We start from the raw sequence: 25,448 nt of genomic DNA, 5'->3' as shown, positions 1-25,448 counted from the left end.
GTAGATGCAGGAAAAATGTTCCCGATATTGGGGTAGTCCAGAACCAGGGGATCACATTTTAAGAATAAGGGTAGGCTATTTAGGACTGAGATGAGGAGAAACTTTTTCACTCAGAATTGTGAATCTGCAACTCTCTGCCACAGAAAGCAGTGGGGCCAATTCACTGGATGTTTTCAAGAGAGAGTTAGATTTAGCTCTTAGTGCTTAGGGAATCAAGGGATAGGGGGGAAAAAGCCGGAATGGGGTACTGATTTTTGGATGATCAGCCATGATCATATTGAAAGGTGGTGCTGGCTCGAAGGGTCGAATGTCCTACTCCTACACCTATTTTCTATGTTTTCTCCTATGCGAGTTTAAATAGCTTTGCACAAGTATTTAATTTTACTCAGTATTTTTTCTTTGTTTCTAGCTAATTTACATTTTAATAATTACTTTGTAATAATGAAACAGGCAAAGCTGGAAATATAAGAAGGTCAGGCTGCAGCTGATGAAAGGTATCAATTTGAAACATGTTTCTGTCTCCTTGGATAACACCTGACCTGAGAATTTCCAGCATTTTGTTTTTAATTTGAATTTCCAACATCTTTATATTATATTTTGAAATAGTGTTATTTAAGATAGTGTTTAGTTTTTATTTTGACTATCTTCATATTAATGGATATCTCTTTATTAAAGGTTCAACCTGGTGAGGGAGACAAAGCGGCACTCAGTGACATGCGCTCTCTTTCGGGAGGTGAACGCTCATTTTCAACTGTATGCTTCATCCTTTCCCTTTGGGACACCATGGAGTCGCCCTTCCGTTGTCTGGATGAGTTTGATGTTTATATGGTATGAATATGTCAATAGACAATAGGTGCAGGAGTAGGCCATTCGGTCCTTCGAGCCAGCACCGCCATTCACTGTGTTCATGGCTGATCATCCACAATCACTACCCCGTTCCTGCCTTCTCACCATATCCCCTGACTCTGTTATCTTTAAGAGCTCTATCTAATTCTCTTGAAAGCATCCAGAGAATTGGCCTCCACTGCCTTCTGAGGCAGCGAATTCCACGGATTCACAACTCTCTGTGTGCAAAGGTTTTTCCTCATCTCCGTTCTAAATGGCCTACACTGTATTCTTAAATGGCCCCTGGTTCTGGACTCCCCCAACATGTTTGATGCCTCTAGTGTGTCCAATCCCTTAATAATCTTATATGTTTCAAAAAGATCCCCTATCCTTCTAAATTCCAGAGTTTACAAGCCCAGCAGCTCCATTCTATCCAGGTTCGATGGGTTCGATTAACTGCACGGTTACTAAATGTTAACTTACTCCTTGTCTTGACAAACAGCGTAAAATACTGGAGCTTGTCTGTTCCTTGCTTGCAATTATTTCAGGCAATTATTGGAGCCCCCGATTAAATTGTATATTTTCATATTCAACAGTTAATTATTTGTTTCAATGCTTTGGACTTTTGTTGTCTGCCTGACCAGGTGAGTGTTTCCAACATTTTCTGTTTTTATGTTGGGTTTTCAGCATCTGCAGTTTTTGCGTTTCAAGTCCATTCTGGTAGACTGAGTTTAGACGTCAAGAGACATAATCTAAATAGTTTTCAGTTCATAAATTTATTAATCCAGTCAATGGTTTTTCTCAGCTTTAATACTGGCTTATTTTCAGAAATTATTGGAAAATATATTCAAATAGAAAGTGAAACAAGAGATTAGTTTATTATTGTCATAAGGACAGAGGTACAACGGAAAGTTTTTGTTTTGTGTGCGATTCAATCACCCAAAAGAATGTACATGATTACAATCAAGCCGTCCACAGTGTACAGATACTGGATAAAGAATTAACTTTTAGTGCAATGTAAAGTCTGATTAAAGATAGTCCGAGGGTCTCCAAAGAGGCAAATGGTAGGTCAGGACTGTTCTCTAGCTGGTGATAGGATGATTCAGTTTCCTGATAACAGCTAGGAAGAAGTTGTCCCTGAATCCAGAGGTATGCATTTTTACCCTTCTGTGCCTCTTGCATGAGGGGAGAAGAGGGAGAGACCAGGGTGAGACTCGTCCTTGATTATGCTGGTGGCCTTGCCGAGGCACCATGAAGTGCAGATGGAGTCAATGGAAGGGAGGTTGGTTTGCGCGATGGTCTGGGCTATGTCTGCAACTTGAGGCACTTTCTTGTGGTCTTGGAGCTTTTCCCAAACCATGCTGTGATGCATTCAGATTAAAATGCATTCTACAGTGCATCTATAGAAGTTGATGAGAGTTGGGGAAATGCCGAACCTAAGGAAGTAGTTGGTGTTGCTTTCTTGACCATTGCTTTGATATGGCAGGTCCAGGACAAGTTGCTGGTGATATTTACTCCAAAGAACTTGAAGCTTTCAAACATCACTACTTGTGATCGACTTCTACCTGAAGTCGATCATAATCTTCTTTAGGGTTGACGGAAAGGTTGTAGTTTTTGCACTAGTTTACAAGGTTCTCCTTCCTGTACTCAGTCTCATTGTTATTTGATAAAAAGGGGCTGAGAATGCATTCTTGTGGGGCATCAGTGTTGAGGATTATCATTGAGGATGATTTGTCACATATCCTCACTGTTGTCTTTTGGTCAGGAAGTCGAGGATCCAGTTGCAGAGGTGAGTGCTGACGCCAAGTTCCACGAATTGATGTTTGATGAGTTTGGATGGGTAATGATATTGAATGGTGCAATGTTTTGAATGGTTTTATTGTCACATGTGCGAAGTGTAAAACACAGTGAAATTATTTTCTTACCATCAGTCCAGTAGTGTATTGCCATTCCTAAGCACATCCCCAATTAGCTAATTCTACAGGAATAGTCTACTGATCCCGCGTGCAAGAGTTTTGGTGCCATTTTCAAAGTCCAGTTCGCACTCAAATTGTTACAAGCTCCAGGCTGCTGCGGGCCTGCAGCCGCCGCCTTCTTGAATGTGTGGATCAATGTGTGAACGAACGTTCTCTCCACACCCATCCACCTTTGTACCCCGGGGATGCCTCCCGCAGCTGACCTTGAGGGCGCGGTCGGCCAGACTCCGTTCCCTTTTCTACCTGTCTTGCTCGTTGCCCATCCTGCGATTGCTTTGGATTCATCCAGAAAACAGTTAAATTAATGACATACTTGTGCTAAATGAGCAACTTTTATTAGGACATAATTTCAAAAATATTGTCATCATATCTTCTAGCTGTTGATTTAATGGAATACCAACATTTATCAAATAACTTTTTAATTTCCCTGTCATGCATTGCACTGATAGTCTAGATAAAATATAAACAATCTTTTTTTTTTCTTCCCAAACTGCACCTCTTTCCCCTTAAATAGTTTTCGATTTGATGGAAGATGAGGCAGTCTTGGGGCACAATATAGTGGGGATTATAATCTCTGCATGTTGTTTCATAGTCTAAAATAGCTGATCATGTTGTTTGTCAAGGTGAATGAAATACAAATTGCTGCACAACACCACAATTTGACGCAATCCCTCTGGACCTGAAGTCTTGCAAGGAATCTTGGACATACGGGCCATTTGGGTTATGGTTTTGGCCTTCTGTATCAATCTATCTGCATACTGTTGTGAAAATAGTGCATATGGCAGTTTTGGGATCAATCAGTAAAGCATTGAGTCTGATACAAAGCCTGCTTCCTTAACATTTGCATTGTCTTACATGCTTATTAAATTGTGCATTATTTTCATAACTTGAATAAATTTAATTGAAGTTTAAGATTGATAAAGATGCCAAGAGGAAACCCCTGAGGTTGTTTGTTTGGTTTGAACTTAACCACGTGTTTTATTTTACCTTATGTGCAAGTACATTGGAGGTACTATAAATTGCATTGACTCTTGGTAAAAATCAGCACGTGTAAACATTATTTGTTACTTGGCCTCCATACACAAGTTTAGAAGCTTTGTAAACTTTTGACATACCATTTGACAAATGTACCCCAATCTTTTAAGATTAGGTACTTCAAGTACATTATTTCATGCAGGCTGATTACTAATTTCGCAATGGTATGTTTGGCCAAGAAAGCAAAATAAAAGAAGAATCAATATTTTAAATATCCTACTAAATTAATTTTTTAAATGCTGTGTTATAATAAGCTTAAATCTTAGTCATTCATTTGATTTCTGTATGCAAAGGGACTCCACTAACCCAGACTTATTTTTGTATGAAATTAGTAACTGTAAAGTTTTTTCTTCAATTGTAGGATATGGTCAATCGTAGGATTTCAATGGACATGATGCTGAAGGTAGCAGATTCCCAACGTTATCGTCAGTTCATCTTTCTTACCCCACAGAGCATGAGGCATGTATTCCATTATTTTGTGTATACATCTGTGACTTTCTATATCACAAACACGCTTATTTCAATCAGTGAAGTATTTTCTTGTAGATTTAGGATCTTTTTAGAATCTTAGCATTTCTCTGTGACAATGTAAAATATTATTTTGCACAGAAAAAATTGGTGTGTAATAAGATAGTTGACAGGTCTTTCAAATTGAAAGGAAAATGGAATGTCAAAGGAGGGTGGATGGATAATGTGCCGCTTTTATTTCAGTCAGATTTCCTTTGACTACACTAACTGTATGTCCTGCAAATAGGGAAGCTTTCCATCTCAAAAAATATTTTCTCAAAACCCAAAGAATGTCGATGTATTTGTGTTGTGCAGTTTTAAATTATATGTTATGCTGCATATCTATAATTTAAAGTTTTCACAGAGAACATTTCTGACTGGAATTCTTTTTTTCATGCTTTGTTTCAGTTCTTTGCCTTCCAGTAGGCTAATTAGAATTCTTCGCATGCATGACCCTGAACGAGGACAGACCACATTACCTTTTCGTCCACTGGATCAAGCTGAAGACTCTGATGAATAAACAGCTGTTAACAAGATATATCAGAAGCACTGAGTTACATGTGTATGAAGTGTTTAAGTGAAATGGGTGTTTGCGTGTGTGCGCGCGTATGTGGGTGCTTTTAAATTGACTGATATATGTTGGGGGTGGATAAATATTACCAGAATGATTTTTGTATTAAATTATGTCCCTATCGTTCTTTTACTTGACAGCCCAATTTTACTTAAATTATACCAGTGTATGTTTATAATTCCATTTAGTTCAGAATATATTGATCACCTGTGTATTCTTTCATACAACCTTTATCGGTATTATAGGTACTTCACCAAAGATTCTTACCAGCTTTTTTTATTTACATTGCCTATGGGAGGGGAACAGTTTGGTGAGTTTTATTATCTTTCACTGAACAGATAAACTAATACAATGGGTCAGTTGTGTAAAAATATATTTCTCAGTTTCAATCCTTTCATATCAAATGTACAATTAAAAATATTTGCCATTTTTATAGTTCTGACTTCTATGTATGAAATAATTTTGAATGCAAAATTGTTTTAAATTAAAATGGTGAAATGGAAAGGGGTAGCAATTAAAATGATGTGCATTTTAAGAGGCGGTGCAAACAAAATGCCAACATTTTATAGGTGCAAAGACAGCGACTTTGGGATGGTACACACATGTGTCTGGCAGGATTAGTCGAGAAGGTTATTAAAGAGACATATTGATTAATTGACTAAAATACTGGGTTAGACCCGTGTGCATTATTAGCCACCACAGTTTGAGAATATGTTGGATTTTAATGTTAAGAGGAATTTGCAACATTCCTCCTCACAAATATCTGGGGACGAGTGTCTAAATTGGGAGAACTTTCCCACAGACCAAACAAGTGGCAGGCTGATGGAATATTACTAATTGAGTAATACTTTTCAGATAATGGTCTTGTGTTCTCTACCGTAGTTACTGAGTATGCTAGGCAGGACAGGCCCACCAGGCAGTGGTAGAACAACTGATGGGAATATCCTTTGGTCTTCAGCATTGACTGCGGATCCTGCAGCATCTGGTCAATATGGACAAAGAAACACCCGATTACCACCTGATGTCAACCCTCAGCTGATGAAACCATGCCCCTGTATCTTGAATGTTTGGAAAACACTGAAGTAGAACCGCAATGTAGTCTGGGTGGGGGCTTCAATGTTCATCACAAGTGTGACTTGGTAGGACAATCACTGACTGAGCCTGTAGAGCCCTGGAGGAAGTACCTGTCCAACAGGTTCTAGAGTCGAGAGTGTTTTATTGTCATATGCTCCGAAGCGAAACAATTAAATTCTGTCTGAGGCAAACCAGCAGGATCAGTAAAATAATCTACATCTCATCATCATCATCACCTCATTGCTCTCCTTAAATACATCCTGACCTGCTGAGTCTTTCTGGCATTTTCTGTTGTTTGGGATTGTACCACTTGCAGTTCTTATTTGCAAGAATCTTTGAAGTTGGATCCTTCAAATAGACCAAAAAAAAACGATCATACAATGACAGTGCCCTCCATAATGTTTGGGACAAAGATCCATCATTTATTTATTTGCCTCTGTACTCCACAATTTGAGATTTGTAATAGAAAAAATCACATGTGGTTAAAGTGCACATTGTCAGATTTTAATAAAGGCCATTTTTATACATTTTGGTGTCACCATGTAGAAATTACAGCAGTGTTTATATTGTGGCACTGTATAATTTGAAGATTGTTTGGTAACAAGCTGAAGGGTTAAGGAATCTTCTGTAGCCCTGGACATTGATGCAGACGTGTGCGGGGGTAGATGGTCGGCACGGACTTGGTGGGCCAAAGAGCTTGTTTCTGCGCTGTATCTCTAAACTAGACTACATGCTGGATTTTTTAAGTTATGAGGAGAGACTCGGTTTGTTTTGTGAGGCATAGATAGGTTAGACAATCAGAACCTTTTACCCAGGATGGAAAATCAAATACCAGAGGGCACAGCTTTAAGGTGAGAGGGGCAAGTTTTTCCATACAGATGATTGTGAATGCCTGGAACATGTTGCTGGGGGTGGTGGATGAGGCAAATATGATAATGGCACTCAAGAGACTTTTGGGGAGACACATACAGATAATGGACGGATATAGATCATGTGCAAGCAGGATAAGCGTTGGTCTCCTGTTAAGCATCCTGTTCAGCACAGACATTGTGGGGCGAAAGGCCTGTTCTTGAGCTGTAATTTCATATGCTTTGCGTATTGATATGCATTTGAGTATAGGAAGCGGAGGGAAAATCTGAAAGTATACAAGATATGGAAAGGCCTAGACTTGGTAGATATAAGAAATTACTCCCTATGGCAGAGATGTCTAAGACCAGCAGGCATATTTTTAAGGCATTTGAAAGATTTTCACACACATTGTGCTTGCCATCTGAAATGCACTGTTTGAAGTATTGGAGATAGCGAGGAAGGTATTTTCACAATATTTAATAAGCATGTGTTTGACCACTGGAATCGACAAGGCCTAGTAGGCAACAGACCATGTCCTGGTAAATGGGATGTATAGGATGGGTACTTGATGGTCAGCTTGGATATAGTGAAGCAAAGAGCCGGCCTCTATGTTGGTGACTCTAACCATGAGTCTGACATTAAGAGACAAAGATGTATACTTGTCTCAATTAAATGGTGGCAATGCTGCCTTCTCAACATGGGGTGGTCAAAAAGTGATAGCTGAGGTGTACTGATGAGGACGCTGCAGTTCATCTCAAGCTATATCTTCTCATCTACATATCCTCAGCATTTAATAACACATATCACATGTATTATTACTTGGGTATTCTATTTTGCGTGTGTGCATAGAAATCGTTTTTTTAAAAAAGTATCTGATTCAAAAGGAGGCCCCTGGCCAAAAATGTTATTCATCCTAATTCCAGCATTAGAGCTAGCACTGTGCAGGTCATGTTCTTCTCAGACACATCTTAATACGATTTAAATATAATGAGAGTTTCTGCCTCTCCCACCCTTTCAGGCAGCAGGTTCTAATTCAATATCATCCTCAGATAAAAATATTGTTCCTCAACTTTCTTTAACGACTCCTACCAATTAATTAACTTTAAATATTGTTCTGCATAGGCCCCAGATGGCAGGCATCAAATCATGTGTTCACAGAAGGTAGACAAAAATGCTGGAGAAACTCAGCGGGCAAGCAGCCTCATGCAATCCTTGCGTGTCTCGCCCGCTGAGTTTCTCGAGTATTTTTGTCTACCATCGATTTTTCCAGCAACTGGAATTCTTTCTTAAACGTGTTCACAGAAGGTGCGCAGGATGTGGTACAGCCAGAGCTCGGTCGCTGCTCGGGGCACTGCTGCTCGGCGGGCTGGATGATTACGGGGGGGGGGGGAAATCTGCCTGCAGGCCGGATGATTTCGGTTTACGGACCGCATTCAGCCCAGGGGACGTAGGTTGCTGGCCCCTGAAGGAGGAGGTGCTTGGAAAGCTGAAAGGTCCGAAGGTCGATAAGTCACTTGTACCAGATGCACTATTAGAGATTATGGAGGCATTAGTGGTGATCTTACAAGAATCACTAGAGTCAGGATTAGTTGCAGAGCATTTGGAAAATTACAAATGTTACTCAACTGTTCAAGAAGGGAGTGAAATTAATGAAGGGAAACTATAGGCGGACTTCAGTGCTTGGGAAGATTTTAGAATCCATTATAAAAGATGAGATTTTTGAGTATTTCGAAGCACATGTTAAAATAGGCCGTTCAGCATGGTTTTGTGAAGGGGAGATCTTGCCTGACAAATTTGTTAGAATTCTTTGAGGAAGTAAATGGCAGGAAAGACAAAGAAGAGCCTGTGGATGTTTACCTGGATTTTCAGAAGGCCTTTGATAAAGCGCAGCACCTGAGGCTGCTGAAGAAGATGAGACCCCATGGTATCAGAGGGAAGATACTAGTATGGATAGAAGGTTGGTTGAATGGCAGAAGGCAAAGAGTGTGAATAAAGGAGCCTTTTTCTGGTTGGCTGCCAGTGACTAGCAGTGTTCCGCAGAGGTCGGTTTGGAGCCACTACTCATCACGTTATAAATCATTGGCTTGGATGAGGGAATTGAAGGCTTTAGGGCCAAGCAAATGATACAAAGATGGGTGGAGGGACAGGTAGTGTAGAGAAAGCAGGGACCCTGCAGAAGACTTGAACAGGTTGGGAGAGTGGGCAGAGAAGTGGCAGATGAAATATAGTGTAGCAAAGTGTGGAGTCATGTATTTTGGTAGTAGGATTAAAGGAGTAGACTCTTTTCTAAATTGGCAGAGCATTCAGTAATCGGAGGTGTAAAGGGACTGGTGCAGGATTCCCAAAAAGTTCATTTGCAAGTTGAATCGGTGGGGGCAAATGCAAGGCTCTTGTGAGGACTAGAGTATAAAAACAGGGATGTAATGCTGAGGCTTTATAAGGCACTGGTCAGAGCGCATTTTGAGTATTATGTACTGTTTGGACCCCATATCTGAGGATGGGCTGTGATGGCATTGGAGAGAGTCCAGAGGTTTATGAGAATGATCCAGGGATGATTGGTTTAGCATACTATGAGCGTTTGACAGCATTGGGCCTGTCCTCCCTTGGGTTTAAAAGGATAAGGGAGAGACCTCATTGAAACTTAGCAAATAATGAAAAGCCTGGATAGAGTGAATGGGAGAGGATGTTTCCACGTGGGAAGAGTCTAGGACCAGAGGAATTAGCCTCAGAATAAAAGGATGTACCTTTAGAAAGGAGATGAGAAACGTATTGTGGAATTCAAGTCTAGGTGGGATCAAGGGGGAAAGTTGGAACCCCTTTTTCCAACTTTTTTATCCCCCACCACAAGCAGCCAACCTGATCTCCCAGATGTTAAACACTTTAATTCCCCTTCACATTCCCACACTGACCTTTAATTCCCACTCCTTCATTGTCAGTGAGGCTAAACGCAAATTGGAGGAACAGCATCTCATATTTCGCTTGGGCACCTTACATCCCATTGGTATATTGATTTCTCCAACTTCAAGTAACCCCTGCATTCCCTCTCCCTCCATCCCTCCCCCACCTGATACACCAGCTTCTCGCTCTCACCTAGCAAACAGCTCACAATAACCTGTTTTCTTTATCATTGTTACTTATTTTTGCATATCTTTCATTGATTTGTTGTATATCTCTCTACATCATCGTCTATAGGGAGGTTGCACGGCAGTCGAGGTCACGACCCGTGACCCGTACTGTTGCCACGCAACGCCAACTGGCGTACACGCGGTGAACTGCAGGTAAGCACTGACTATGGCTGCCAGCACAGCCGGCCCTTCTTCTGTCCCAGCATCCGGACTCCAGTCTGACTGGTTCCACTCTCGCGGACCCCGGGCTGTCTATCCCTACGGCCGGGGGTGGGGGGGTAGGGGGAAGGAGTAGGTCAGTGACTCTGGGTGGGTGGAGGGACAAGACCGTCCTCAATTCTGCTGCAGCTGACGGGGACGTTGCTGGGTAGTCCGGGGGGGGGTGCTGGTGCAGCGCGGCCAGTGACTGGGTGGGCAGAGGGACGAGACTGTCCCCAACTCTGCTGCAGCTGACGGGGACGTTACTGGGTTTTCGTCCCCGTGTGTCCACTGCCTGGAGGCGCAGTCCCGCACCACCCGGCCCCGTGTGTGCGGGCTGCCGACCCAAAGCCCGTGACAGTGCGGCCGAGAGCGTCTGTGGCCGGACAGCGCTGACCCCGGGGGGGAGTGGGGGCTGTCCCGAGGGATGCGCGCCTTCGGCCGCTTACACCTTGGTGCTTGGGTTCAGAGCAAAGATACTAGACCATTTGGTTCAGAGCGCTCAGTCACCCTCCACAATTATTTACAGCGCAAAAATTGACGAATTCAGCGTTTTATTTAACAGGTATGAAAGTACCCGTTTCGTGTGTTAACAGTATGCCGGAGGCTGCCATGTCCTCCAGACGGATTGAACTGCTCCGTGCGTCATTGCCCATTGACCCGATGACCTTACGTGCAACCCCCCCCCCCCCCCTATATGCAGGCCCTTCTATTTGCCCAGAGAATTCACATCGACTGTTATCACTGCAGTCTATGTACCCCCGGACGCTAATGCCAGGCTAGCAATGGAAGAGCTGCAAGCTGCTATCAGCAAACATCTATCTGCTCACCCAGAGGGGGCATTTATTGTTGTGGGTGATTTCAACCACTCAGACCTTAAAACTGTACTCCCCAGGTTCCATCAGCATGTTTCCTGCCCAACCGGAGGAAACAATATTCTGGACTTAGTTTATACTAATATTACTGAAGCCTACAAAGCCCTCCCCCTCCCCCACCTTGGTCAGTCTGACCACCTCTCGCTGTTCCTGCTCCCCAAATACACACCTCTGATCAGACGTGTGAAACCTACCATGAGGACAGTGAAGGTTTGGCCTGAGGGGGCTGTCTCTGTTTTACAGCAGCAGTTTCAGCAGACAGACTGGAGTCTGTTTGCTACTCAGTCCACCTTCAATTCACAAGTGGACATCAACTCATACACCTCAACAGTTATGGACTATATAAAATTTGCACCGATAATGTCACTACCCACAAAGAGATAAAGACCTTCCCTAACCAGAAGCCGTGGATGAGCAGGGAGGTCAGACTCCTACTGAAGGCTCGCGATGTCGCTTTCAGATCTGGCAACGCTGAGGGATACAGCTCATCCAGGGCCAATCTGAAAATGGGAATTAGGAATGCCAAACTCAATCACAAACGGCGGATTGAGGAGCACTTCCAAAACAACTCTGACCCCAGGCGCATGTGGCAAGGAATCAAATCCCTTGCCGATTACCATAAAGTTAACACCCCTCCCCCAGACAACGCCACCCTTCCTGACGAGCTAAACCATTTCTATGCTCGCTTTGACCGGGACAACAAAACCCCAGCCATCAAAGTTGCTCCACCCCCGAATGAACAACCCCTCAGTCTCTCCACCTCTGCTGTACAAGATGCACTGAGCAAGGTGAATGAGCGCAAAGCTGCCGGCCCCGATGGCATCCCTGGCCGGGTTCTTAGGGCATGTGCTGGACAACTATCCCCAGTCTTCACTGACATTTTCAATCTCTCACTGGCCCAGGGTGTTGTCCCCACTTGCCTCAAGACATCAACCATTGTGCCAGTGCCCAAACAGTCAGCCACAGGGAGTCTCAACGATTTCCGCCCAGTGGCACTCACCCCTGTCATTGCTAAGTGCTTTGAGCGGCTGATCTTGGCTCACCTCAATGTCAGCCTCCCCCCCACACTGGACCCCCATCAGTTTGCCTACCGGGCCAACAGGTCTACAGAGGACGCCATATCGGCGGCCCTACACTCTGCCCTGACCCACCTGGACAACAACAACTCCTACATCAGGTTGCTGTTCATTGATTTCAGCTCTGCCTTTAACACTGTCATCCCCGCCAGCTTGATCACCAAACTCAGCGAACTTGGCATCTTCACCTCCCTCTGCAACTGGACACTGGATTTCCTCACCAACAGACCACAGTCTGTCAGGGTCAACAACCTCACCTCCTCCACTATAACACTGAACACAGTGCCACAGGGCTGTGTGCTCAGCCCTCTCCTCTACTCCCTCTTCACCCACGACTGCATCCCTAAGTACGGATCCAACGCCATCATTAAGTTTGCTGACGACACCACGGTGGTAGGACTGATCAGTGACAACGATGAGTCAGCCTACAGAGAGGAGGTCCAGCACCTGACAACCTGGTGTGCCAACAATAACCTCGTCCTCAACTCCAAGAAGACGAAGGAAATTATTGTCGACTTCAGGAAGGTCAGAGGAGGCAGTCATACCCCCATCCATATAAACGGGACTGAGGTGGAGCGCGTCTCCAGCTACAAATTCCTCGGGGTACATATCTCGGAGGATTTGTCCTGGTCCCTCAACACCTCCAAGCTGATCAAAAAGGCACAGCAGCGCCTTTACTTCCTGAGGCTCAAGAAAGCCCACCTGTCCCCCCAGATCCTGACCAACTTCTACCGCTGTACCATCGAGAGCATCCTGACCACCTGCTTCACGGTATGGTACAGCAGCTGCACTGTTGCGGACAGGAAGGCACTACAACGGGTGGTGAAAACCGCGCAGCACATCATCGGTGCCCCGCTCCCTGCCATGGATGCCCTCCACCGAAAGCGGTGTCTGAGACGGGCTGGGAAGATCATTAAAGACCCCTCCCACCCCAACCATGGACTGTTTGCCCTCCTCCCATCAGGGAGGCGGTACAGGAGCCTCAGGTCTCGTACCAGTAGGATGAGGAACAGCTTCTACAATTATACCATCACATTGCTGAACTCGGAGTCCCGCCGATAGATTTCTCCGGTCCCTCCGTCCCCATTGTTTAATTATTCTGTATTTTTGATTATTCTGTATCTTCTTTTTTTTTAAATTTCTATATGCACTACTACTACGGACTGACGCAAAACTGCATTTCGTTGTACCCATACTCAGTATTTGTGCAATGACATTAAAGTTGAATTGAATATATCTCTCGTTTCCCTTTCCCCTGACTCTCAGTCTGAAGAAGGGTCTCGACCCGAAACGTCACCCATTCTTTCTCTCCAGAGATGCTACCTGTCCCACTGAGTTACTCCAGCATTTTATGTTTATCTTCGGTTTAAACCAGCATCTGCAGCAAAAATACAGCTCCTCTTGTATCTTTGCTGCACATGAAGAAGCGCCACCTGTCTGCATCAAGTGCAGTTGCTGCAGGACGTTGTGAACCACTTTGGAGCAAAGATCTTATAGCAGCTTTGGAGCTCGCCTGCTCTTGGCAGCCGGCGCATGCGCGCTGATGCCCCTGGCCGAGCGCCCCGTCACTCGACGGTTGGCCCCTCGGCGGGCTCTGACGTCACCTTCGGCCGTGCTGTAGCGGTGCGCATGCCCAGTCTCGGGCTCCGCCGAGCGTCGGGGAGCCGGTGAACACTGCGCACGCGCCGCATCGCGGATGCGGAATTTGAACGGAACGGCGGCGGCGGCGGCGGCTGGTGCTCGATCCTCGATCCTCGATCCTCGAGTCCAAAGATCCTGTAGCTATTGGATCTTTGCTCGCGTCTGTCACCATCCGCCTTCACTAAGAGAGCGGGAACGGTACATTGCATAGACGTTGGGAGAGGTAAATGCACCCGCAGCGGAGCCCAGCAGGGGATGCATGCATAGGATAGGCCGGGAGAAGAACGGAGCTCAGGAGCAAAGATTATAGAGGATTATAGCTCCACTATAATCTTTGCTCAGGAGGAGCTTGCAGAGACGTCGGCTCTCAGGCGGGGTAATGGTGCCCCCAAGACCAATCAACGAAAACCCTCCTTCTTGCCAAGCTCCTCTCCTCACCCACCTACACTTGTTCCTGGGAATGAAATGCTTTTTCCATTAAACCTCCAAAATTGCTGCATATGACCTGAGCATAGCATCCTGATTTATCTGGGATTTCAGGGTTATTTTTTGTTCTATTTCATTTTTTCTTTATCCATTGACTTTCTTCTGAAATGTAGTCATTGTTATATTGGCACCCAATTTGATCTTTGCTTATTGAGATGAGAGTGTTGTCAATTAGGGACTTTCTGCATTAAAAAAACACAATCAACAGTATCTGGTTATGCACATTATAAATACTATATTTGTCTTTTAGTTTCTGAACAGCTGGAATCATGGGCGTTCACGACTTGTGGCAGATTTTGGAGCCTGTGAAAGAAAATGTTCCATTGCACAATCTGAAAGGGAAAACATTAGCTGTGGATATGAGCTTGTGGGTCTGTGAGGCTCAGACAGTAAAAGGCATGATGGGAACAGTTATCAAGCCTCATCTCAGGTAACATAACATCCATAATTATTAAATGATTCATAGCAACACTCGTTTATGGATTTTGATTGAAATCATGTCTAATAAAATATTGACCCACCTGTGTCATCAAAAATATTCCCTTGAATACGTTTTGATATTATGCTACTGGACAGACCAACTGCTATATATGAGAGGAGAGTAATGCTTTATTAATTTTTGGTAGACAAAAATGCTGGAGAAACTCAGCAGGTGAGGCAGCATCTATGGAGCGAAGGAAATAGGCAATGTTTCGGGTCGAGACCCTTCAAACTGATGTGAGGGTGGGGGGCAGGAAGAAGAAAGGAAGAGGTGGAGACAGTGGGCTGATTGAGAGCTGAGAAGGGGAGGAGAAAGTAGGGAATACCTGAAATTAGAGAAGTCAATGTTCATACCGCTGAGTTGCAAACTGCCCAAGCGGAATATGAGGTGCTGCTCCTCCAATTTATGGTGGTCCTCACTCTGGCCATGGAGAAGGCCCAGGCCAGAAAGGTCGGATTCGGAATGGGAGTGGGGATTGAAGTGCTGAGCCACTGGGAGATCAGGTTGGTTATTGTGAACCGAGAGGAGGTTTTGGGCGAAGCGATCGCCAAGCCTACGCTTGGTCTCACCGATGTAGAGCAGCTGACATCTAGAGCAGCGGATGCAATAGATGAGGTTGGAGAAGGTGCAGGTGAACCTCTGCCGCACCTGGAAAGACTGCTTGGGTCTTTGAATGGAGTCAAGGGGGGAGGTAAAGCAACAAGTGTAGCATTTCCTGCGGTTGCAAGCGAAGGTGCCCGTAGAGGGGGTGGTTGAGGGGGTGAATTGACCAGGGAGTTACGGAGGGAGCGGTCTCTGCGGAAGCAGACAGGGGAGGAGATGGGAAGATGTGGCAAGTGGTGGGATCATGTTAGAGGTGGCGAAAATGTCGGAGGATTATTTGTTGTATGTGACGACTGGTAGGGTGGAAGGTGAGGACAAGGGGGACTCTGTTACGAGTCGGGGTATGGTCGGGGAGTGAGATCGGTCACGGGGTATAAAAGAGACCCTGGTGAGAGCCTCATCTATAGTAGAAGAGGGGAACCCCAGTTCCCTGAAGAATGAGGACATCTCCGATGCCCTGGTGTGGAACACCTCATGCTGGGTGCAGATCAAGAGTTCAAGAGAGTTTTATTGTCACGTGTCCCTGATAGGACAATGAAATTCCTGCTTTGCTTTAGCACACCAGAACATAGTAGGCACGAATACTGAACAGATCAGCGTGTCCATATACCTTTGCATAAATATATACACACATGAATAATTAAACTGTTTTAATTTTAAACTGAATAATTTAACTGTAGATGCGGCGTAGACGGAGGAATTGGGAGTAGGGGATGGAGTCCTTACAGGAAGCAGGGTGGGAAGAAGTGTAGTCCAGATAGCCATGGGAGTCAAGGGTTTATAGTAGATGTCGGTCAGTAGTCTATCACCTGCGATGGAGATAGTGAGGTCAAGAAATAGTAGGGAATTGTCGGAAATGGTCCAGGTGTATTTGATTGTCGGATGGAAGTTAGTGGAGAAATGGATGAAGTCAGTGAGTTGTGTGTGGGTGCAGGAGGTAGCACCAATGCAGTCGTCGATGTAGCGGAGGTAGAGTTCTGGGATGGGGCCCTGGTACGCCTCGAACAAGGATTGTTCGACGCACCCTACAAAGAGGCAGGCATAGCTAGGGCCCATGCGCGTGCCCATAGCTACGCCTTGTATTTGGAGGAAATGGGAGGAGTCGAAAACAAAGTTATTAAGAGTAAGGACCAGCTCTGCTAGGCAGAGGAGAGTATCAGTAGACAGGGATTGGTTGGTTCTGTGGTCGAGGAAGAAACAGAGTGCTTTGAGACCCTCCTGGTGGGGGATGGAGGTGTAGAGTGACTGGACATCCATGGTGAAGATGAGGGAACTGGGGCCTAGAAAACAGAAGTCCTGGAGTAGACGAAGAGCGTGTGTTCTGTCTTGGACATAGGTTGGGAGGGATTTAACCAGGGGGGATAGGATGGAGTCGAGGTATGTGGAAATAAGGTCGTAGGACTTATTAATTTATTAATTTTTGTTCGGAATACGTTCGGTAGAACATATTAATTTTTGTTTTGTTTAGAGATACAGCACTGAAACAAGCCCTTCGACCCACCGAGTCTGCACCGACCAGCAATCACTGCACATTAACACTACCCTACACACACTATACCAAGCCAATTAACCTACAAACCTGTATGTCTTTGGCGTGTGGGAGGAACACAAAGATCTCGGAGGAAACCCATGCAGGTCACGGGGAGAATGTATAAACTCCGTATAGACAAGCTTCCGTAGTCGGGATCAAAACCGGGTCCCTGGCAGTCACTCTACTGCTACGCCACCGTGCCAGTGGCTGTTACAGGATCGACATTAACACACTGAAAGACATCTCTTTAAATCTTGTTCCCTTAATTATTAATAACATGAAAAGAAAAACAATGTGTCAGTCTTCTATTTGGAAGGGATTCCAAATATTGAATCAAGATATTGAATCAAAATTAGACTTGTATTGTTTGGTTGGATAAGGAACAGTGACATGGATCTGAATCCGAATCTGTGGAATGAAAACAATGATACTAAATACATTGAAGATAATGTGTGTAAAAAAAAACACAAAGAATGCTCATAGAAATGTATTTTTCTTCTCTCAATGCAGTATTTAACTGGTACACTATTCAAAGTCATTTCAGAACATTACTTATGCAGTTTATGCCTGTTATTTTCTGATGATAAATTCATATGGTAGGCAATTCTGCTTGTAAGCATAATAATGAAGATGATGAAGCAAACCACTTAAGTGTGTAGATTGGGTACCTGTATTTAATCCCATTTAATCTCTCATTGGCATAGTCGAGCAGCGATAGAGTTGCTGCCATACAGCGCCAGAGACTCGAGTTTGATTCTGACTATGGGTGTTGCGTACGTAGTTTGTACGTTCTCCCTGTGACCGTGTGGGTTTTCTCCGGGTGTTCCGATGCCTCCCACACTCCAAAGATGTACAGGTTTGTAGGTTAATTGGCTAATGTAAATTGTAAAAATTGCCCATAGTGTGTCAGATAGTGTTAGTGTGCAGGGTATTTGCTAGTTGACGTGGACTCAGTGTGACAAAGGGCCTGTTTCCACGATGTATCTCTAATATCTAAAGGCATATTTCTGATATTAGAAAGCCAATATTTACAAATGTTCCCATTGTTATGTTGTAATTCATTGCTAATTAATTTTTTGCTTTAATTTTAGAAATTTATTTTTCCGTACTTCATATCTCACTTTGATGGATGTGAGACTTATCTTTGTAACAGAAGGTGCCGCACCAAAATTGAAGGCTGACACGATGAGTAAAAGAAATGAGATACGACGTGGCGGGTCCAGAAAGCCAGGGAGTTGTATTGTTCGGACAGGAAGATCTCATTTTAAATCTGTTCTTAAAGAGGTTAGTGTTATCTGAGAGGTACATTTTGGCACCATGACCTGTGGATCCATGAGTGTTATCCCTTTTGTTATCATCAGCAAGGCATTCGACAAGGTTCCACATGGAAGGCTGCTCTGGAAGGTTAGATTGCCTGGGATCCAAGGTGAGATTGTGGAATGGATAGAAAATTAGCTTCATGGATGGTGGAAGGTTTCCAATATTCTTTCGACTCGGGATCAGTTCCTGCGGATTGGAGGGTAGCTAATGTTATCCCACTTTTTAAGAAAGGCCAGAGAGCGAAAACGGAATTATAGACCAGTTAACCTGACATCGGTGGTGGGGAAGATGCTGGAGTCAATTATAAAAGATGAAATAGCCGCACATTTGGATAGCAGTAACAGGATCGGTCTGAGTCAGCATGGATTTACGAAGGGGACATTTTCTGAGGATGTAACTATGAAAATGGACAAGGGAGAAGCCAGTGGATGTAGTATACTTGCACTTTCAGAAAGCATTTGATAAGGTCCCACATAGGAGATTAGTGGGCAAAATTAGGGCACATGGTATTGGGGGTAGAGTGCTGACATGCTTAGAAAATTGGTTGGCGGACACGAAACAAAGAGTAGAGATTAATGGGTCCCTTTCAGAATGGCAGGCAGTGACTAGTGGGGTACTGCAAGACTCGGCACTTGGACCGCAGCTATTTACAATACACATCAATGATTTGGATGAAGGGATTCAAAGTAACGTTTGCAAATTTGCAGATGACACAAAGCTGGGTGGCAGTGTGAACTGTGAGGAGGATTCTATGAGAATGCAGGGTGACTTGGACAGGTTGGGGGAGTGGGCAGATGCATGGCAGGTGAAGTTTAATGTGGATAAATGTGAGGTTATCCACTTTGGTATCAAAAACAGGAAGGTAGATTACTATCTAAATGGCGTTGTTGGGAAAAGGGGAAGTACAACGGGATCTGGGGGTCCTTGTTCATCAGTCTATGAAAGTAAGCATGCAGGTACAGCAGGCAGTGAAGAAAGCGAATGGCATGTTAGTCTTTATAACGAGAGGATTCGAGTATAGGAGCAAAGAGGTCCTTCTTCTGTTGTACAGAGCCCTAGTGAGACCACATCTGGAGTATTGTGTGCAGTTTTGGTCCACTAATTTAAGGAAGGACATTCTTGCTATTGAAGGAGTGCAGCGTAGGTTTACAAGGTTAATTCCCGGGATGGCGGGACTGTCATATGCTGAGAGAATGGAGCGGCTGGGCTTGTACACTCTGGAGTTTAGAAGGATGAGAGGGGAACCTTTTTGAAACAAATAAAATTGTTAAGGGTTTGGACACGCTAGAGGCAGGAAACATGTTCTCGATGTTGGGGGAGTCGAGAACCAGGGGCCACAGTTTAAGAATAAGGGGTAAGCCATTTAGAACAGAGATGAGGAAACACTTTTTCTCACAGAGAGTTGTGAGTCTTTGGAATTCACTGCCTCATAGGGCGGTGGAGGCCGGTTCTCTGGATACTTTCAAGAGAGAGCTAGATAGGGCTCTTAAAGATAGCGGAGTCAGGGGATATGGGGAGAAGGTAGGAACGGGGTATTGATTGGGCATGATCAACCATGGTCACATTGAATGGCGGTGCTGACTCGAAGGGCCGAATGGCCTACTTCTGCACCTATTGTCTATTCTCGGACTGGAGGCCTGTGACTCGTGGTGTGACTCGCGGATCGGTGCTGGGCCCGTTGTGAAAGATTGCAGGACGACCTGGATTGATTGGCCAGGTGGGCTGAGGAATGGTTGATGGAATTTAATACAGAGAAGTGTGAGATGTTGCATTTTTCGGACGTTTAACAAGGGCAGGACCTACACAGTGAATGGTAGGCCTCTGGGGAGTGTTGTAGGACAATGGGGACCCAGCGTGGGGGAACCGCTGTGGTGTGGGCGAGGGGGGACAAAAGGGGTAGCCGGCGTGCTTTGTAACTTTGTCAGCGCCGTAGGTGGCTGCTATTTGTATACATTGGGTATGCAAGCAAAGAAGCTCACTGCCTAGTCACATGTGACAAAGTATTCCTATTCCTATTCCCAGAGGGATCTAGGAGTGCAGGTGCATGGTTCCTTGAAGGTCGAGTCGCAGGTAGATAAGGTGGTCAAAAAGGCATTTGGCACATTGGCCTTCATCAGTCAGTATTGAGTATAGAAGTTGGGAGGTCATGTTGCAGTTGTATAAGACGTTGGTGAGACCGCATTTAGAGTATTGTGTTCGGTTCTGGGCACCATGTTATAGAATAGATATTGTCAAGCTTGAAAGGGTTCAGAGAAGATTTACGAGGATGTTGCCAGGACTAGAGGGTCTGAGTTATAGGGAGAAGTTGAGTAGGCTGGGTCTCTATTCCTTGGAGTGCAAGAAGATGAGGGGAGATCTTATAGAAGTGTATAAAATCATGAGAGGAATAGAAGACATAAGTTCAAGGTGAAGAGGCAAAGATTTAATAGGAATCTGAGGGGTAACTTTTTCATACAAAGGGTGGTGGGTGTATGGAACAAGCTGCCAGAGGAGGTATTTGAGGCTGGGACTATCCCAACGTCTAAGAAACAATTAGACAGGTGCATGGAAAGGACATGTTTAGAGGGATATGGGCCATGCGCAGGCAGGTGGGACTAGTGTAGCTGGGACCTGTTGCCTATTGTGGGCAAGTTGGGCCTGTTGCCACACTATCAGTCTATGACTTTATGACTATCAGAGTTATAGTCAACTCTGCAATTCGGACAATGAAAGCCAGTTTATTGCATCTACTTATCTAAATGTTAACTGGGATATTGCACTATCCATAGATGCTGCCTCACCCGCTGAGTTTCTCCAGCATTTTTGTCTACCTTAAATGTTAACTGGGATATTGCACTAGATATTAGTAAAATTATTGATCCACTAGCAACACCTAATCTGCACCTGGACAATGTACTTTATACCTTCTAAATGTCTAAATTAAAAGTTATTTTTAGTTGTATTTAGGCATGCAAATTAGACATGGATCTTTTTTAACTTCTGTAGTTTTGTTTGATCTTTATAGCTTAAAGAAGAGAAGTACAAAGTTTAGAGATGTGCGGAACAAATGTTTATACAGATGTTGGTGAATGCCTGGAACGAGCTGCCGAGGATGGTGGTGGAGGGAAATATGACAGCATTTTTGATATTGCTATAAATATGATAGGGGGGGGGGGGGGAAGAATGTAGATCATGTGCAGATTGGGAAGAGTTGGTCTTTACATCATGTTCAGCACAGGCATTGTGGGCCAAATTATGTTAATATAAGGAATACCTATACATGTTTTCCAGAGAGGCTGTCTACTGTTCTATGTTCTTTATGACAAATGCATTTAAATACTATTCATAAGGAAAAGGTGACTATCCTTTTAACAAATTGAATTAGAAAAAAATTAGCAATTTACTTTGTTTTCAGAACATTAGTTCTGGACTCTTACTGGGAGCTTGTAAGTGAAACATGTTTAGTGTTTCGTTTGCTTCATAAATGGAACTGAGTTTTAGTTCAGTGAAATGTTCTAATAGCACAACTAATATTAATTATTTTGTTTTGGCTTAAAGCCAATTTTTATATTGAAGTTTTTAAATTGGTGTGCAATGGTGGTTTGAGGAAATATTGTACATTTTTCTGCAAATTTGATTTCTCTATCTTTGTAATATGTAAATATCTGCAAAAAAAAAGTACCCTTTAAGTATTGAGTGAATTGAAATTTGGTTATTTTGTTCTTTTTCAGTGCTGTGAATTTTTGGATTATTTGGGTAACCCATGGGTTTGTGCAGCTGGTGAGGCTGAAGCTATGTGTGCCTATCTAAATGAAAATGGATACGTCGATGGATGTGTCACCAATGATGGTGATGCTTTTTTATATGGAGCACAGACTGTGTACAGAAACTTGACTATAAACACAAAGGTACCTCAGAGTTTACACATTGTGGTAACATTAGGAATATCGTTACATTTTCTTTCTTAAAATTTGTAGCACATTAAATATGTGTGTGCTCTTTCTGAAATGTATTTCCTGTCTCCATCTTTTAATTAGCTCAACAGGAAGCAATGGCAAAAATAAACCTATTGGATAAAGAAAGTTCAAGTTCAAAATAATTCCAATCATTTATATGAAATTACCAAAGCGTGACCTCGGAAGACCTTGGGATCTGCAGAACAGAGCCCACTTGCTCGTTCTTTCTACATCTTTTGAAGAACCGGGGGGGTGAGGGAGGGAGAGGTTGGTGACGTCACTCCTGGAAAACAGTGCCCAGCAGGCAGCGCGTTGAAAATTCTACGCAGCTTGCCGCGAGGAGCAGAGGCATTGTGACGTCATCCAGCTCGCTTCAGCACGTTAGATTTTAAAAAGATCTCAGATTGGTGAACAATTTTAGTTAAAAAACTCAAATCAAATTTTCAGATGAGACAATATTCGACATCATGAGGTAAATCTCTACCGGAATAAGTAAAAAATTTCACCATTAGCGCGTCGGGTTTTGAAGAAGATGTGATTCACAAGTGAACAAACAAAAGATCAGATCAGAGTTTTATAAGTATACTGGACCAAGTGCAGACCCGTTGGGTCTATTCCCCCAACGTGCGGTTGCGGGGGTGGGGGGAGGGCTGCATGCGGCGTCACACACTAACCACCCCCACACACACACTAACCACCCTTCCCCCCCCCCCCGCACACACGCTAACTACCCACCTTGATATTGTATTAATATTATTAATTTGCTCCTTTACCCCATAACCGCCCTAGAGAGAGAAGGGCAGAGACAAAAAGGGCAAGAGACAGAGGGAGAGGGGGGTGGAGGGGAGGAGGAGAGGGAGGGTGGGGGAGGAGGGGAGAGAGAGAGAGATGGGAGGAGAGAGAGAGAGATGGGAGGAGAGAGAGAGAGATGGGAGGGGAGGGAGAGAGATGGGAGGAGAGGGAGAGGTGGGGGGGAGGAAGGGATGGGGGAGGGTGTGGAGGGGAGGGGAGAAGATGGTTTAGGGGAGGGAGGGTGGGGGAGGGGGAGAGAGAGGAGGGGGGGAGAAAGAGAGAGGGGGGGGAGAAAGAGAGAGGAGGGGGGGAGAGAGAGAGAGGAGTGGGGCGGTGCGGCAGCGTACAGTGGCCCGGAGCGATCTGAGGACCTAAGATCCTACAGCAAGCTGCCAAAAGCAGTGGAGGACCTGCCGATCGTGGCTTCCCCCAGCGTTGCAGACAATCAGGCCGCGGACAGTGAGAGGAGGACGTCCCCTGTGACGGGTAGAGACGAGGGAGGGAGGTGAGAAGAGGTGGGGAGGGGGGGGGAGGTGGAGGGGAGCCGGGCGAGTGAGTAGGCTGTGAAAAGCTGAGAAAGACAGAACCGGCCTGACCCTCTAGAAACCCGCAGCTGAGCGGGCGGGCGGGAGAGGGGCGTGGCTTCACATGCTGCGCCGGCAGCGAGGAGAAACTTCTTCAGCGCGTGAGCACCTCTGACCTCGGGTTCTGCAGAACAAAGATCCAATAGCAGAGCTGCAGGATCTTTGCTGCAGAACTTTCTCGATCTTTCTGCGCCTTTTGAAGTGGGGGGGGTGGTCTAACGACCTCGTGGAAAACTGCGCATGCGCGTTGACAACAGCTGCATTAATCCGGGGGGGGGGGTGGTGGCAGGAGGCAGGTGGGCCACGAGGAAAGGCATTGTGAAGTCAGCAGCTGGGCAGGCTTTATATTTTTTTTTTAAATGTCAGTTTGGTGAAAATTTTTAGTTAATAGCTCGTGCAATAATTAACCAGATTTACAGAGGAGTGGTTTTTTGAAATCAAGTTAAATTACTACCAGAATATGTTAAAATTTCACCATTATTGAACGTCAGCAGCTGGGTAGCGGTCAGATTGAAAAAAAAGATCAGATTGGTCAACAATTTTAATAAAAAAAGGTCGGGGAAACAATTGACCAAATTTATAGAGGAGTGGGTTTCTAAAATCACAAGGAAAATCTCTACTGAAATATGTAAAAATTTCCTCGTTTTGGCGTCTATTACCCACGAGGGATAATAATGCTAAAATTTGCTTCCTGCAGTGTTAAATCCACAATATATCAGGGAAGAGGGCATCTTAAAATAACCTACCACTTGTGGCATGTTTAAGAAGGAACTGCGGATGCTGGAAAAATCAAAGGTAGATAAAGATGCTGGAGAAACTGAGCGTGTGAGACAGCATCAGAAATGTCTGAAGAAGGGTCTCGGCCCGAAACGTCACATATTCCTTCGCTCCATAGATGCTGCCTCACCCACTGAGTTTCTCCAACATCTTTATCTACCTACCACTTGGTAGATCGCTGATTGTGTTCATATGGAATGTGGCTGTACCCTTTTTCCCCATACCAACATACACAGTGCACTAGGAGAACATAATTATTTCAGTGCTGTTTCTATCCAGTAGATTGTTTTGTAATTATCTGTAACAATGACCTTTGGGTGTGGAGCAATTATTAAAAGTGATCTGGGGTATATCATAACCATACTGTGTGGAGTATGAACACTATTTCATTTCCATTTTCTACAAGGCCCATGCCAGATTTTGGAAGACTCAATTTGTTGTCCTGAGTCACGGGGACAGACCATTGATTATGTTATTCTCCATTTAAATAGGATCCACATGTGGACTGCTACAGAATGTCAGCCATAAAATCCAAATTAGGGCTTGACCGAGATGCGCTAGTTGGTTTAGCCATTCTGCTTGGATGTGATTACCTACCAAAGGTATGGCTCCATTTAAAGTTCCAATTGCACCCACACTAAATTGTAAGACGTATTAGCTCCTACTTGGATTAATATATTCTGAAAAAATGCAATTAAGTTTAAATTAAAGATATGTTTGGATTACATGTAGTGTTTTGTGGAATAATTTAAATATTTTAGATTAAATGGGTAGTGTTAGTGTCAGAGAATACTCGTAATTTTTTATGACAGACCCGCATAATAGGAAATCTGGTTAAATATATCAAAAGAGCAAATTTAGTTCAAATAAATTTCTTAACTGGTATTATTATGGGTTTATTATTGTCATGTGACTGAGAATCAGTATAAAACTGTTTTCTGTGCTATTTTAGGTAAAACCATCTATGGAGATATTTTCGGGTAAAAACATCGAGCTTCAAATGCAAATTTTGGTTGATGCGAGCAGTGTATTACGTCCAGCTTCATTAGTATCTTCCATCCAAAGGCTTGAAATTGGGATGTTCCAATGATTGCACAGTATTCAATTCATTCCTACATGGAAACTTAAATTTTTGACCAGGGGCTCGGCAATAATTGTGGTGCACAATCTGAGTTCATTGGTTCCGT

The 25,448-nt window shown here is 44.2% G+C and overlaps 2 protein-coding genes across 4 annotated transcripts in view; both read left to right on the top strand.

Annotated features, from left to right (window-relative positions):
* Positions 1 to 5,349, top strand: part of smc6 (structural maintenance of chromosomes 6) — a 68,098-nt gene extending 62,749 nt beyond the window's left edge. For all 3 annotated transcript variants that reach the window (XM_033021560.1, XM_033021561.1, XM_033021562.1), the window contains 3 exons: positions 676 to 828; positions 4,198 to 4,295; positions 4,752 to 5,349. In XM_033021560.1, the coding sequence (XP_032877451.1) occupies positions 676 to 828; positions 4,198 to 4,295; positions 4,752 to 4,863 (363 nt within the window). In that variant the 3' untranslated portion in view covers positions 4,864 to 5,349. The remainder of the gene's footprint in view (positions 1 to 675; positions 829 to 4,197; positions 4,296 to 4,751) is intronic.
* An 8,474-nt stretch (positions 5,350 to 13,823) lies between these two features.
* gen1 (GEN1 Holliday junction 5' flap endonuclease) overlaps positions 13,824 to 25,448 on the top strand; it is a 31,763-nt gene continuing 20,138 nt past the window's right edge. The window contains exons 1-5 of the mRNA XM_033021558.1: positions 13,824 to 13,975; positions 14,489 to 14,668; positions 17,945 to 18,137; positions 21,884 to 22,060; positions 24,753 to 24,863. Of these exons, the coding sequence (XP_032877449.1) occupies positions 14,508 to 14,668; positions 17,945 to 18,137; positions 21,884 to 22,060; positions 24,753 to 24,863 (642 nt within the window). The 5' untranslated portion in view covers positions 13,824 to 13,975; positions 14,489 to 14,507. The remainder of the gene's footprint in view (positions 13,976 to 14,488; positions 14,669 to 17,944; positions 18,138 to 21,883; positions 22,061 to 24,752; positions 24,864 to 25,448) is intronic.

Source organism: Amblyraja radiata, chromosome 5 (genome assembly GCF_010909765.2).
Source record: "Amblyraja radiata isolate CabotCenter1 chromosome 5, sAmbRad1.1.pri, whole genome shotgun sequence".
NCBI lineage: Eukaryota > Metazoa > Chordata > Chondrichthyes > Rajiformes > Rajidae > Amblyraja > Amblyraja radiata.
This window is presented reverse-complemented; position numbering and strand designations above follow the sequence as displayed.